The sequence below is a fragment of the Callionymus lyra genome, chromosome 12 (assembly GCF_982586985.1).
Source record: "Callionymus lyra chromosome 12, fCalLyr1.hap1.1, whole genome shotgun sequence".
In the NCBI taxonomy this organism is placed as follows: Eukaryota; Metazoa; Chordata; class Actinopteri; order Syngnathiformes; family Callionymidae; genus Callionymus; species Callionymus lyra.
In genome coordinates, this window is record NC_141829.1 from 13,023,573 (window position 1) to 13,037,362 (window position 13,790).

Here is a 13,790-nt window from a genome sequence, read left to right on the forward strand (position 1 = left end):
GAACACTTCAAATGATGAAACTTTGATTTTGTATTTTTTTTGTAATTTAAATGTTTTTAAGCCTTTTTTCCAGAAAATATATTTAAATACGCAAATGTATACATTAATATACATTTGTGTATTTTAATTTGGATTTTTTTTTTGTAATTTATTTTCAATAAATAAAAGAAAGAAAGAAAATATTCAATAATTGTTTTTGAATTTTATATAAAAATGTTTGTACTTAATCTAAATTTAAAAGGTTACAAGAATTGAGAAATGCTATTTTTTAAATTATTATAATTAGAATATTAAACTATATGTGTAAACAAATATTACATTTCTTTCACTGGAATTATTCAATAAAACAAATCTTACAAATTTCAATATATACATTTTTTAATTACAATATTCAAAAGATAATGGTTAAAAAAACTTTTAAATAAAAAAAAAATTCAAAGTTTCAACATCATAAATGTTAAAATACTTCTATATAATGACTGACAGAAAAGGCAACAGGTTCTCAACCTTCTCTTCTTTTAAAACTAATGGATTGTTTCTTGTTCTCCATCAGACAGAAGATCGAGCGTTCGTCTCTCACCGGCTCTAACCGAGAAGTCATCGTCAGCACGGCCATCTACCCTTTCGCCATGACCATGTTCGGTCAGTTCATCTACTGGACCGACTGGAACACGCGCAGCATCTATGGAGCCAACAAGCACGACGGTTCTGATCAGAGGGTGATGGTTCAGAACCTTCCGTCTCGACCCATGGACATCCACGTGTTGGCCGGCAGGAAGCAGCAGCAGTGTGACAGTCCCTGCCAGACGTTCAATGGAGGCTGTAGTCACATCTGCACGCCAGGTATTGACATCTACTCACAAATTATGTCTGTATTCAAACCATTTTCAACTGTAATCAAACAATTTTCAATTGTAATCAAACAATTTTCAACTATAATTAAACAATTTTCAACTGTAATCAAACAATTTTCAACTGTAATCAAACAATTTTCAACTGTAATCAAACAATTTTCATCTTTAACCAAATAATTTTCAACTGTAATGAAACAATTTTCAACTATAGTCAAACAATTTTCAACTATAATCAAACAATTTCAACTGTAATCCAACAATTTTCAACTATTATGAAACAATTTTCAACTGTAATCCATCAATTTTCAACTATAATCAAACAATTTTTAACTGTAATCCATCAATTTTCAACTATAATCAAACAATTTTCAAATATAATCAAACAATTTTCAACTTTAATCAAACAATTTTCAACTATAATCAAACAACTTTCAACTATAATAAAATATTTTCAACTATAATAAAACATCTTCAACTGTAATCCAACAATTTTCAACTAAAATCAAACAATTTTCAACTTTTATCGAACAATTTACAACTGTAATCCAACAATTTTTAACTATAATCAAACAATTTTCAACTGTAATCCATCAATTTTCAACTATAATCAAACAATTTTCAACTGTAATCTATCATTTTTCAACTATAATCAAACAATTTTCAACTGTAAACCAACAATGTTCGAATGTTATTATCTCTGGGTCAAGTCAAGACTGGGTCAAACATTTGTTTTCGGGTCACCTTGACCCAGAGATAAAAGGGTTATTTGTTGTTTTTTTCTCAAAGAGAAGAGATCCCCAAGTTGAAAGATTGTGACTATAAAATAACAGACCAGGAAACTATGTTTAGGTCAGGAATGTATTATTAGAATGTTTTTTTGTTATACTGTATATATATTTAGCCTGAAGTAAAACATATTTTTTTGATTTCCCTTCTGAGGACCCAGCGGAGCAGAGTGCGGGTGTCCGTCCGAGGGCCGATGGTATCTGGCCGACAACAAACACTGCATTCAAGATAACGGGAATCGCTGCCAACCAGGCCAGTTTACCTGCATGAACGGCCGCTGTATCCCGGCCCTGTGGAAATGCGATAATGACAACGACTGCGGCGACGGCAGCGACGAAGTGGAGAGAGTCTGTGGTAAAGTTTTGAATTTCCTCTGGTTAAACTCTTACTTTTTAATCCTCTTCTTCTTATTGACTAACACTATATTTCTGCCACTCTTAACGACACAGGACCCAAGACTAGTTTCAGATATGTTGGTGTGTATTTTTTCACTTCTGGTTGTCTTCAAACAAACTTCTTCCTTTTCTTCTTCTAACAACTAATAAATGTTCTCAAATCTCTGCATGCAGTCCCTCAAGTGATGTCAGCTTTTATAGCTCTGTCAGGTAACATTCGCTTCACCTGTGTATGATAATTGTTTTTTAATAGCATTATTTTTTAATAATTTAATTTAAATAATTTGTATGTTGAAGGTTGAATTAGTTTTTATTGAACAGATTCTTTAATATTTATTATATTCTTTAATTATATACATATCAGGATTTTTTTTTAACTTAAATGATAAATATATATATATATATATAAAAGTAATATAATATTTTCCAAATTAACCGTTTTACTTTTACACATTCAGTTTTAAAATTCTAAAATATATTTTCTAAAGTAATACATTAAAAATGTGTTTTTTATAATGTGTTTTATATTAATTTAAGGTAACGGTTAATCGAAATATAAGTATTATATATATGTAAAATAATATATATATATTTATTTTTATTTTTACATATTGAGTTTCATATTGATTACAATAAATCAAAAATATATTGGTGTTTTGGTGCCAGTAGAATAACAAATTCTAATAATAACAAAACAGTAACAAGCTACTTCAACTTTTAGCCAATCATGTGACACGCAGATGATCATGTGACACTGGCGCGTCAAATCATCATGGCGGATTCAAAAACAGTGGTATTTACTACTGGAACTATTATTTTCAACTTTTTTATATTGAATTTAAAAGGCTATGATTAAAGAAAAAATAGTTTAGAAATTAGAAGTTAGAATTTTTTTTATATAACTTTATAATTTGTGAAAACAAATACGTACATTTTTTTATTAAATTATTTAAAAAAGATTTAACCATTTTATTTAATAATTCAATGATACTAATTCCATCTTTCAATATAGAAATTATTTAATTAAATAATTCAAAATTAACTTCAAAGTTTCATCATTTAAAAATGTTAAATTCAAAATGTGTCCAATATTCTGATGGCACTGATAAACCTCCATAAGATGTGCTCCAGAGTTTAAACTCCCACCGTTGACCCACAGCCTTCCACACCTGCGAGCCGACCGTGTTCACCTGCGGGAACGGCAAGTGCGTGCCGTACCACTACCGCTGCGACCACTACGACGACTGCGGCGACAACAGCGACGAGGCCGGCTGTCAGTTCCGGCCGTGCGACGCCAACACGGAGTTCGCCTGCAACAACGGCCGCTGCATCGCCCTCGAGTATCACTGCAACGGCATCAACAACTGCTTCGACAACGGGACGTCCGACGAACAAAACTGCCGTGAGTCTTACACGTCATATTCCATCGGAACAGCCTTGAATACATGTGTGACCTTTGACCTCCACAGCTGAGAGAACCTGCCAGCCCGAACACACCAAGTGCCAATCCACCAACATCTGCATCCCGCGCTCTTACCTGTGCGACGGAGACAACGACTGCGGGGACATGAGCGACGAGAGTCCGACACACTGTGGTGAGTTCACTCGTGTAGAAGTTACTACGTTACTAACAGTCTTTAGTGCAACAATTCAACATGTTTGTCAGCTCTTAGTAAGTGTAGGTTATTTGTAAAGCGCCTTTTTCTAGACTTAAAGTAAGAACCAGAATTTTTAAAACTGTTCCTGAAAGAAACTGGCAGCCAGTGAAGAGTTTTAAGGATCGGAGAAATGTAAGTTCTTCTACTAGAGCAGGTCAGAATTCTCGCTGCAGAGTTTTGTATCATCTGCAGGCGAGACAGATCCTCCAAAATGTTGCAATAGTCCAGACGAGAAGACGCAAACGCATGGATTATAAGCTCCAGATCGTGTCGTGACATCATTTTCCTAAATTTAGAGATTTTATGAAACAGTTTCTGAACTTTTTTTATTGAATATTGATCATTTAATTCGATAATTTATTTATTGAAAAGTTGAAAAAATTGATTCAGTAATTTAATTTATTAATTTCTACATGAAAAAGTTGAATTTGTTTGTTAAAAATGTTTTCTTTCTAAATTCAATATTTATTTTCATTTGTAGCCTTTTAAATTCAGTATAATAATATATGAATTATAATAAAAATGTGGGTATAATAGTACCACAAAAACGAATACAAAGGTACTTGATCATATTTTTCTGCCAATCCTGGTATTAATATTAAGCCAAAGTTTATTTGTTGTATTAAAAAAGGCTAAAAATGAAAGAAAGAAAAAAAATGTAAAAAGTTATTTTGTACCATGTGTAAAAATCCTTTATTTTGAAAATATTTATATATATATATATATGGTGATGGCTCTTATCTGCATCCATAATAAAAATTTAAAAATGAATTAAAAAAAAGTTTTTATTATTAAAAATGATACATTTTCGAATACTTTTTAACGACCGATTTTTCCGTCACCATACACATTATTTTACTTATTTTTTAACCTGTTCAAATCCTCCTGGATTCCCTTGTTTCTTCTTCTTCTCATTGACAATCTTGTGTTTCTCCGCCACAGAATCGTCCACATGTTCCTCCAGCGAGTTCCGCTGCACCAGCGGTCGCTGCATCCCGGCGTACTGGTTCTGCGACGGAAGCGCCGACTGCGCCAGCGGATCCGACGAGCCGTCGACCTGCAGTGAGTGACGTCCTGTCAGCCGTCGAAACAGCTTCACTCGCCGTCTTTGTGTATTTCGAGGCGCCTCCCTTCACACACACACACCCCCAACGACTCCCTGCATAGTTTAGTGTGTGTCCACTGTGTGTGTCGGTGATGAGAGTGTGAGTCGGCGGTGTATGTCTCTGTTGAGGATGTGGTCCTGCAGGCCTCCTATTGTCCTCTCCGGTGCCTCCCCTCAGTGTCCCCCCCATACACGGCACCTCCCCCCCTCTTTTGTGGTCTCGGGGTGACTTGTCTTTTGTTGAGACACGTCGCCGTGCCTGGGAATGTGGAGTCACCGGAGGAGACCCCTCAGTGCGTCACTAGTTAGTGTTACACACTGAGGGGGAAACTCTCCAGAAATAAACAAAATATATTCATTTATTACTTGATTTATTTATTTGCAAAATGACTTTTAATATACAAGTCACTTATTTTATTATATTAATCTAATTGTAATTTTATTTTTACATGCATTTATTTTATTCTGAATAGTCAAAACCACTAAAAGTTCTGATATTTTTGCCTGTAATAAGCAATTAAAAAAATAAAATTGTGATATTTAGTGTCTTAAAATAAGCTGTTAATGTAAAAAATGAGCGGAACAGACTTTTGAGAACCAAAAAAAGGAGGAATATCCTCCCTTTTTTGCAGCTCTTTACTTTATTTAAGTACAGAAAACAGCATGGCATGAAATGAAAAAGAAAATCCACGTTACTAATACGGAAGAATGCATTTCTTAATCCTAAAAAGGTAATGAAAATAAAAAGAGGGTACAGGGAAATAAATAAGAGGAAAAAACATCTTGTTAGGTTTGACTTACACAGTCCATTTCACCGTTTCATTGAATTCAATAATTTTTATATCAAAAGGTTGAATTTCAAAATGAAAGCATTTTTTTTTACAAATTAACCTTAATATTCAAATTCCTAAATATCATATTCTTTTTAAAATTGGATTTGTTGTAATGTGTTGCCTTTTGAATTCAATATAAAAATGTTGCTATGATACCAGAGTACTTGATTAAACTTTCAGCCAATCAGGCGACGAGCGGATGATCACGTGACATTGCATCAGCACTGCCTCGTTTATTCTCTTGGTCCACGACACTATTTCCATTTCAGTTCGGAGCGAATTAACTCATTTTATATTATGTTATTGTAATATTATTTATTATTTATTCTCCTTTTCCTGGTGCCTTTTTTAACAAGTGAATTTATCTCAATCAAGTTACTTTAAATTAGTTACCGTTAAAAGTTACTTCTTATGAAAGTAACTCAGTAACTAGTTAAGGTGAACATAAAATTTGCCAAGTGTAAGGTTGGAGGCTGATCTTAAAACAAAGCCAACAAAATAAAAATGACAAATAAGTACATTTATAAACAAGGATGGTTCATAAAACATTACAATCAATAGGTTCATAATAATAAAAATTGTTGATGTTTTGGAGAAGATATAAAAAAAAAGCAGGGGTCATTTGTTGTTTCCCGCCTGCAGCCACTCTGATCAGAACCTGCAACACGGATCAGTTCCGCTGCGACGACGGCAGATGCATCTTCTCGTCCTGGATCTGCGACGGAGACAACGACTGCGGAGACATGAGCGATGAAGACCAGAGACACAACTGTGGTACGTCTTCCTCCTTCCTCTCCGGCCCCCTGACATTGAAGCTTCTTAAGGATGACTCGGCATGAAGGTTGTGTGAGGAGACGCTGGAGGATCAGGTTCCTGCAGGACAGCTCAAGACGCTCGCATTCCAGATTTCTCCTGCATCACTCGCTACTTTGTGCTCCTCTGTGCTCCGGCTCAGGATGGATCAACATTCATCAACCGGTGATCGTCACAAAGATGCCTGGAGTCTTCAGAGCCGTTCAAAACTCTCCAGAAGGCTCCATGAAAATAATTTAATGAGCATTAGAAAGAAGTCACAGCTTTGCCATCAGGCAAGAAACTATTTGAGGCCTTTTTTAGGTGAAAACTAGAGCCATAAAACAACTATTTTTGCAAAAACGTTGCCATAACATTAAACTATATCAGAAGTAATATTGAATGGTTGAATTAGACATAAAATTGGTGAAACTTGAAATTTGGTAGTTTTTTCTAAGCCTTTCATTTAAAAAATATATATATATATATCTGTATAGATTTTTAAATGTTTTTTATTTAACCCTTGTGTTGTCTGTGAACGACATCCTTGGCTGCCATAAATACATATGCAATGCTGGAGGTCGTTCACCTTGACCCAGACAACACAAGGGATAAAACAAGCACATTTGGTTTCGAGCCTTAGTGTCACCTTGACTCTAAAATAACACACATGATATATGTTTATATATATATATATATATATATATATATATATATATGTATATATATATATATATATATGTATATATATATATATATATGTATATATATATATATATATGTGTGTATGTATGTATGCATGTATATATATATATATATAAGATTTATAATACCCTGGAAATTAGGAAATAATACTTAATTAGTGGATTTTTACTCAGCACTGTCATCAGTGAGCAGAGAATTAGAATGAGTGCACGAATGCTCCTTCCCAGGTGCAAAACAAATAGACTCAGGGACTCATTCATTCCTCGGGCTATTAAATTGTACATTTCTGAGTTCGTGGCAGGAGTAGAGTAAAAGTATCATGATGTTCTGTTCTATGTTAGTCTTTATATCCTTTGTCTTTGTTATTTTTCTTTGATCTATGTTCTTTATCTTTATCTTATCTTATCTCTATTTAGACTTAGATTGTATCATCTTGTTCTTTCTCTTTATTTCTCTTTGTTCTTGTTCTTGTTTTATTTTGATTTATTTTTTATGAAAAAATTGCTGTATTTTCTGTGGCTATTGGAAAAAAACAATTTCCTGAAGGAGACCTCCTGAGGGATCAATAAAGTTCTACCTTACCTTACATTACCTTACCTTACCTTACCTTTTTATGCATTTAATTGAAGTTTTCTTAAGTTTTAATTTATAAAATATTTTTTACTAAGAATGGTCGTCATCTCTTGCTAATTTGTTTAATATATCTTGAAATAAGCTGGACAGGCTAATAAGAAATCTCACCTCTAAATAAATAAACTATGGTGCATGAATAATACTGATGCAAACATTCAATTCAATCTTTTTTCTTTCAGCCAATCGCACTTGCTCAAGTTCAGAGTTCACGTGCGCGAACAACCAGCCGCCGCAGCGTAAATGCATCCCTCGTGACTGGCTGTGCGACGGTGACGCCGACTGTGGCGACGCGCTGGACGAGCATCAGAACTGCACGCAAAGATCCTGCGGGGTCAATGAGTTCACCTGTAGGAACGGCCTTTGCGTGCGCAGCTCCTACAGGTACAGAAATGACAGACAGAAGGTTGTTTTTTTTGTCGTTTGACTCTGATTTTGTTGCGTGAATCAGGTGCGATCGTCGTAACGACTGCGGCGACGGCAGCGACGAGCAAGGCTGCACCTACGAGCCGTGCCAGCAGCACCAGTTCACCTGCCAGAACGGACGCTGCGTGCCTCAGGCCTTCGTCTGCGACGGAGACAACGACTGCGGCGATTTGTCGGACGAGCTGGAGCACATGTGTCGCACGCCGGCGCCCACCTGCGCCCCCGGACAGTTCCGGTGCGACAACGCTCACTGCATCTCCCTCAGCCTGGTGTGCGACCGCAACGACGACTGCTCCGACGGCAGCGACGAGAAAGGATGCGGTGAGTTCTGTGGTGGATTTGTTTCTTTATTGTTCAATCTAAGAAAGTTTGGTCAATCAAAGAATATATATACATTACAAAGGTTTAATGAAATAGATTTAATAAAAGCTTTAATAGAAAATAAAGGTGTTAAAAATGTCTTTAATTGAAGAAAACAAAGTTTTGAAGTCGTCTTTTCTTTTATTTGAAGTAAAAACTTTTTTGAATAACTTTTTTTATTGAAGTGAGAACTTTGTTTGAACCCTTGTGTTATCTGAGGTGTCTTCAGGCCTTCGGGTCACCCTGACCCAGAGGTAACACAAGGGTTAAGTCATTGTTGTTGAATTGAAAGAGTTTTGAATTTGTTATTTTTGTTGAAGGGAAAAAACATCCCTTTTTAATATTAAATTAAAGTTATTTTTTTACTTAAAAGGGTAAATTTTAGGAAAGTGCAAAAAGTTATGCAAGTTTTTTTGAGTGGAAAATGTTTTTCAAAGTAGTTTTTTATTGGATTAAAAAAAGACAATTTAAAAAAAAAATGTATTGAAGTGAAAACGTTTTTGAAAAACTTTTTCAATTGAAGTGAGAACTTTTTTTGAACCCTTGTGTTATCTGAGGTGTCTTCGGGCCTTCGGGTCACCCTGACCCAGAGGTAACACAAGGGTTAAGTCATTGTTGTTGAATTGAAAGAGTTTTGAATTTGTTATTTTTGTTGAAGGGAAAAAACATCCCTTTTTAATATTAAATTAAAGTTGTTTTTTTTACTTAAAAGGGTAATTTTTATAAAAGTGCAAAAAGTTATGCAAGTTTTTTTGAGTGGAAAATGTTTTTGAAAGTAGTTTTTTATTGGATTAAAAAAAGACAATTAAAAAAAAAAATGTATTGAAGTGAAAACTTTTTTGAAAAACTTTTTTATTGAAGTGAAAACTTTTTTTGAACCCTTGTGTTATCTGAGGTGTCTTCGGGCCTTCGGGTCACCCTGACCCAGAGATAACACAAGGGTTAAGTCATTGTTATTTATTGAAAGAGTTTTGAATTTGTTATTTTTGTTGAAGCGAAAAAATGTCCCTTTTTAATATTAAATTAAAGTTGTTTTTTTACTTAAAAGGGTAATTTTAAGTCAAAAGTAAAAGTTAAGTCAAGTTTTTTGAGTGGAAAATGTTTTTGAAAGTAGTTTTTTATTGGATTAAATAAAGACATTTAAAAAAAAAGAATTATTGAAGTGAAAACAAATTTTAAGTGTTTTCGATTAAATTGAAAACGTTTTGAAGTTGTTATTTTTGTTGAAGTGAATTTGTTTTTATTCTGTATTTGATAGAATTTAGTTTATTTTAGTAAAAAAGTGTTCAAGTCGTTTTCTTTATTAAAAAAGTATTTTTTTACTGTAGTCAAGGGGTTTAAAATATATTTTTCATCAAAGTGGAAAAGGTTTTAAAGTGATAACATTTTGTAGTTGTTATAGGTTTTAATTTGAAGGAACTTGTATAATTAAACAGTAAAGAAACAAATCTACTTCTATATTTCTCGTTATTGGTCAAAGATGAGTTCAATTGAACATGTTGATATTTCTTCTTAAAGGTATCAACGAGTGCACAGACCCATCCATCCGCCACTGCGACCACAACTGCACGGACACGCCCACCAGCTTCATCTGCACCTGCCGGCCAGGATACCACCTGATGTCGGACGGGAAGTCGTGCGACGACGTCAACGAGTGCACGGAGTCGCCGGGCGTGTGCAGCCAGCTGTGCGAGAACACTCTGGGATCCTACATCTGCAAGTGCGCCCCGGGGTTCCTGCGGGAGCCGGACGGCCACAGCTGCCGCCAGAACAGCAACATCCAACCGTACCTGATCTTCAGCAACCGCTACTACCTGAGGAACCTGACCACGGACGGGCAGGACTACTCCGTCATCCTGCAGGGCCTGACCAGCGTGGTGGCCTTGGACTTCGACCGCGTGGAGAAGCGCTTGTACTGGATCGACGTGAGCCACAGACAGATCGAGAGGATGTCCTTCAACGGCAGCGGCAGGGAGGTGCTGGTCAGCGGGGTTCTGCACGGGGAGGGTCTGGCCGTGGACTGGGTCGCTCGGAAACTCTACTGGGCCGATAGTTTCCTGGACTGCATTAAGGTGTCGGAGTTAGACGGACGCTTTGTGAGAAAACTGGCGGAACAATGTGTCGACGACAACAGCACGTACTGCTTTGAGAACCCCAGAGCCATCGTGCTGTTCCCCAAATATGGGTGAGTAGAAGTTTTTATTCTTGACCGTCATGGATGTATCAAGGTGTTTCTACACTATCCTGTCATCTTCATCCCTTTCGTAGTAGTTGTTTCGTCTCACTCAAGTTACTCAGAATACCAGGTTACATAACCTTAATAAAGTAGAGTGTATTGGCAAGAATCAGGAGTAATGTATCACGATACATGGTCTACGATACAATATGTCGTGATACTTTGAGAACAAGTATATATTTGTAGTATTGTCGAGTACTTTACTCTGGTGTTACAGAATTTACAGACCACATGACTCTTGACGAAGTAAGTAACATCTTTAAATTGTTTGTTTTGAAACCAAAGTATGTCCAAACATCAGCTTTAAAAGCGTCTTTAGGTGACTGTATCCTCTCGTTCTCAGGCAACAATCAACTTTCCCTTATAGCCCATCAATGGGAGTTGAGTTTGAGTGACATTTCACCCTCTAATCATTTGACATGGGATGCTTAAAATGGTTGGATAGTGTAGTAAAAGTGTAGTAAAATTCTACTTTCCAATGTTAATAAAATCTTGTGTTTTGAGTTTCTGATTGCAATAGCTGAATGGGTTTTCAAACAATATAGTAAACTATTTACAGAAACAATTACAATTTATTAAGCTCTTATATTGACGCAAAAAAACTCTAAATATGCTCTTTTCCCTGTAGCAGAATAACAATATTGATACACTTGCACAATATTTTTTTCCCACAATACTGTATGGATATTCCACAGCACGGTTTTCCTTCGGTTTCTCATGATCATTCATATATATTTTTACAATTAAAATGCAAATATTCACAGTGTTTGTTCATTCTTGGCTTGCAATTAATCTTCTTGCCGCTGGATTGCAAGATAGATCCTGTAAATGACTGAGGACGAGAGGATACAGTCGACTCCAGCAGCTTTTAAAGCTAGTGTTTGGACATAGTTTGGTTACGAAACAAATGAAAGCCATTATGACTTCGTCAAGAGTCATGTGGTCTGTAAATTCTGCAACACCAGAGTCAAGTACTCGGACAATACTACAAATACTTTTCTTACAGTATCTTAATATATTGTGTCGTTGGCACTGTATCGTGATACGTATCACCAGATTCTTGCCAAAACACACCACTAATACCCTGTCAACTGGTTTTGCTGGCGTGGGCTTTTAGTTAATTTTACTCGATCTGGTTTCCAGGTATTTGTACTGGACCGACTGGGGTGAAAAAGCGTTCATCGGTCGGGTCGGTATGGACGGTTCCAACAAAGCCGCTATCATCACCACCAAGCTGGCGTGGCCCAACGGCATCACGATCGACTACACCAGCGAGCTGCTCTACTGGTCCGACGCTCATCTGAACTACATCGAGTGAGTCCACCTTCTTTTTCGTGACAAAAACCACGTCCGCCTCTGACCCGACACTTCCACGTCGACCTCGTCAGGTTCTCCGACCTGGACGGTCACCACCGGCACACGGTCTACGACGGGAACCTTCCTCACCCGTTCGCCATCACCGTGTTCGAAGACACGCTGTACTGGACGGACTGGAACACTCACACCGTGGAGAAGGGAAACAAATACGACGGGTCGGGTCGCGAGGTTCTCGTCAACACCACCCACAGACCATTCGACATCCACGTGTGTCACCCGTACCGACAGCCCATCGGTGAGTGTTTGTTTCGTCGCGCACACAATGACTCGCCTCAGGAACAATAGCAGCACTGTTCTCCTCTTCCTCAGTCACTAATCCCTGCGCCCTGAACAATGGAGGATGTTCTCACCTGTGCCTCATCGGCCACGGCGGCCGGGAGCACAGGTGCGAGTGTCCCGATCACTTCCAGTTGGAAGGTGTGACCCGGTGTCGCCCCATGTGCACCAGCACCCAGTACAGATGCGCCAACAACGAGCGGTGAGACGAACCGAAAAACGCCTCGGAGTTTCGTCGTGAGCGTTGAAAGCATCTTTCGTTTGACAGATGCGTCCCCATCTGGTGGAAGTGCGACGGTCAGAGGGACTGCAGGGACGGTTCCGACGAGCCCCCGACGTGTCCGGTCCACTACTGCAGACTGGGTCAGTTCCAGTGCGGCGACGGCAACTGCACTCGTCCGCAGTTCCTGTGCAACAGCAACCCGGATTGTCCCGACGGCTCGGACGAAGACTCCGTGCTCTGTGGTGCGTCCTCTCTTCTTTCTCACTTTTTATCCTCCGTTTTTTTCCTCCTCCCTCGTTCAAACTCTCTCTCTCTCCCTCCAGACACCCACCAGTGTGAGAGTCACCAGTGGCAGTGCGCGAACAAGCGATGTGTTCCCGAGTCCTGGCAGTGCGACGGTGAAGACGACTGCGGCGACCAGTCGGACGAAGACCCCGCCCACTGTGCCGCGAGGACGTGTCCACCCAGGCAGTTCAAATGCCGCAACGGGCGCTGCATCCCTCAGAGCTGGAAATGTGACCTCGATGACGACTGTGGAGACTTTTCTGATGAACCTTTACAGGAGTGCAGTGAGTCCATCTGTCGGCCCACGCCAGGATAGATCGAAGCATGTTTCTGATAGGATTAAAGTGACATAATGAAAGAATATATTAATTTTATTATTATTATTATTATTATTATTATTATTATTCATTGTAAGTAATAGTAATAGTATTAGTACTGCAGTAGAGTACTGAGTACTGCAGCAGTCGTATGAGTAGTTCAGGAGCATCAGATGAGTAAGGAGTAGTAGTAATTTTAGTATTAGTAGTATTTTATGTAGTAGTAGTATTAGTAGTTGCTGTAGTAGTAGCTGTAGTAGTAGTAGCCGTAGTTGCTATAGTAGTAGTAGCAGTAGCTATAGTAGTAGCAGCAGTAGTTGCTGTAGTAGTAGTAGCAGTATTTGCTGTAGTAGTAGCTTTAGATGTAGTAGCTATAGTTGGTGTAATATTAGTAGTAGTAGTTGCTTTAGTAGGAGTAGCAGTAGTTGCTGTAGTAGTAGTAGCAGTAGTGGCTGTAGTAGTAATAGCGGTAATTGCTGTAGTAGTAGTAGCAGTAGTTGTCGTAGTAGTAGTAGCAGTAGTTGCTGTAATA

The 13,790-nt window shown here is 37.7% G+C and overlaps 1 protein-coding gene across 1 annotated transcript in view; it reads left to right on the plus strand.

Moving 5' to 3' along the window:
- The window catches only part of lrp2a (low density lipoprotein receptor-related protein 2a), a 70,227-nt gene that overhangs the window by 40,680 nt on the left and 15,757 nt on the right, over positions 1-13,790 (plus strand). Inside the window, exons 43-58 of the mRNA XM_087804364.1 lie at positions 554-843; positions 1,794-1,994; positions 2,090-2,116; positions 2,210-2,245; positions 3,195-3,437; positions 3,505-3,630; positions 4,636-4,755; positions 6,274-6,405; positions 7,941-8,142; positions 8,210-8,505; positions 10,063-10,729; positions 11,924-12,094; positions 12,169-12,392; positions 12,467-12,635; positions 12,702-12,898; positions 12,980-13,225. Of these exons, the coding sequence (XP_087660490.1) occupies positions 554-843; positions 1,794-1,994; positions 2,090-2,116; positions 2,210-2,245; positions 3,195-3,437; positions 3,505-3,630; positions 4,636-4,755; positions 6,274-6,405; positions 7,941-8,142; positions 8,210-8,505; positions 10,063-10,729; positions 11,924-12,094; positions 12,169-12,392; positions 12,467-12,635; positions 12,702-12,898; positions 12,980-13,225 (3,347 nt within the window). The remainder of the gene's footprint in view (positions 1-553; positions 844-1,793; positions 1,995-2,089; positions 2,117-2,209; positions 2,246-3,194; positions 3,438-3,504; positions 3,631-4,635; positions 4,756-6,273; positions 6,406-7,940; positions 8,143-8,209; positions 8,506-10,062; positions 10,730-11,923; positions 12,095-12,168; positions 12,393-12,466; positions 12,636-12,701; positions 12,899-12,979; positions 13,226-13,790) is intronic.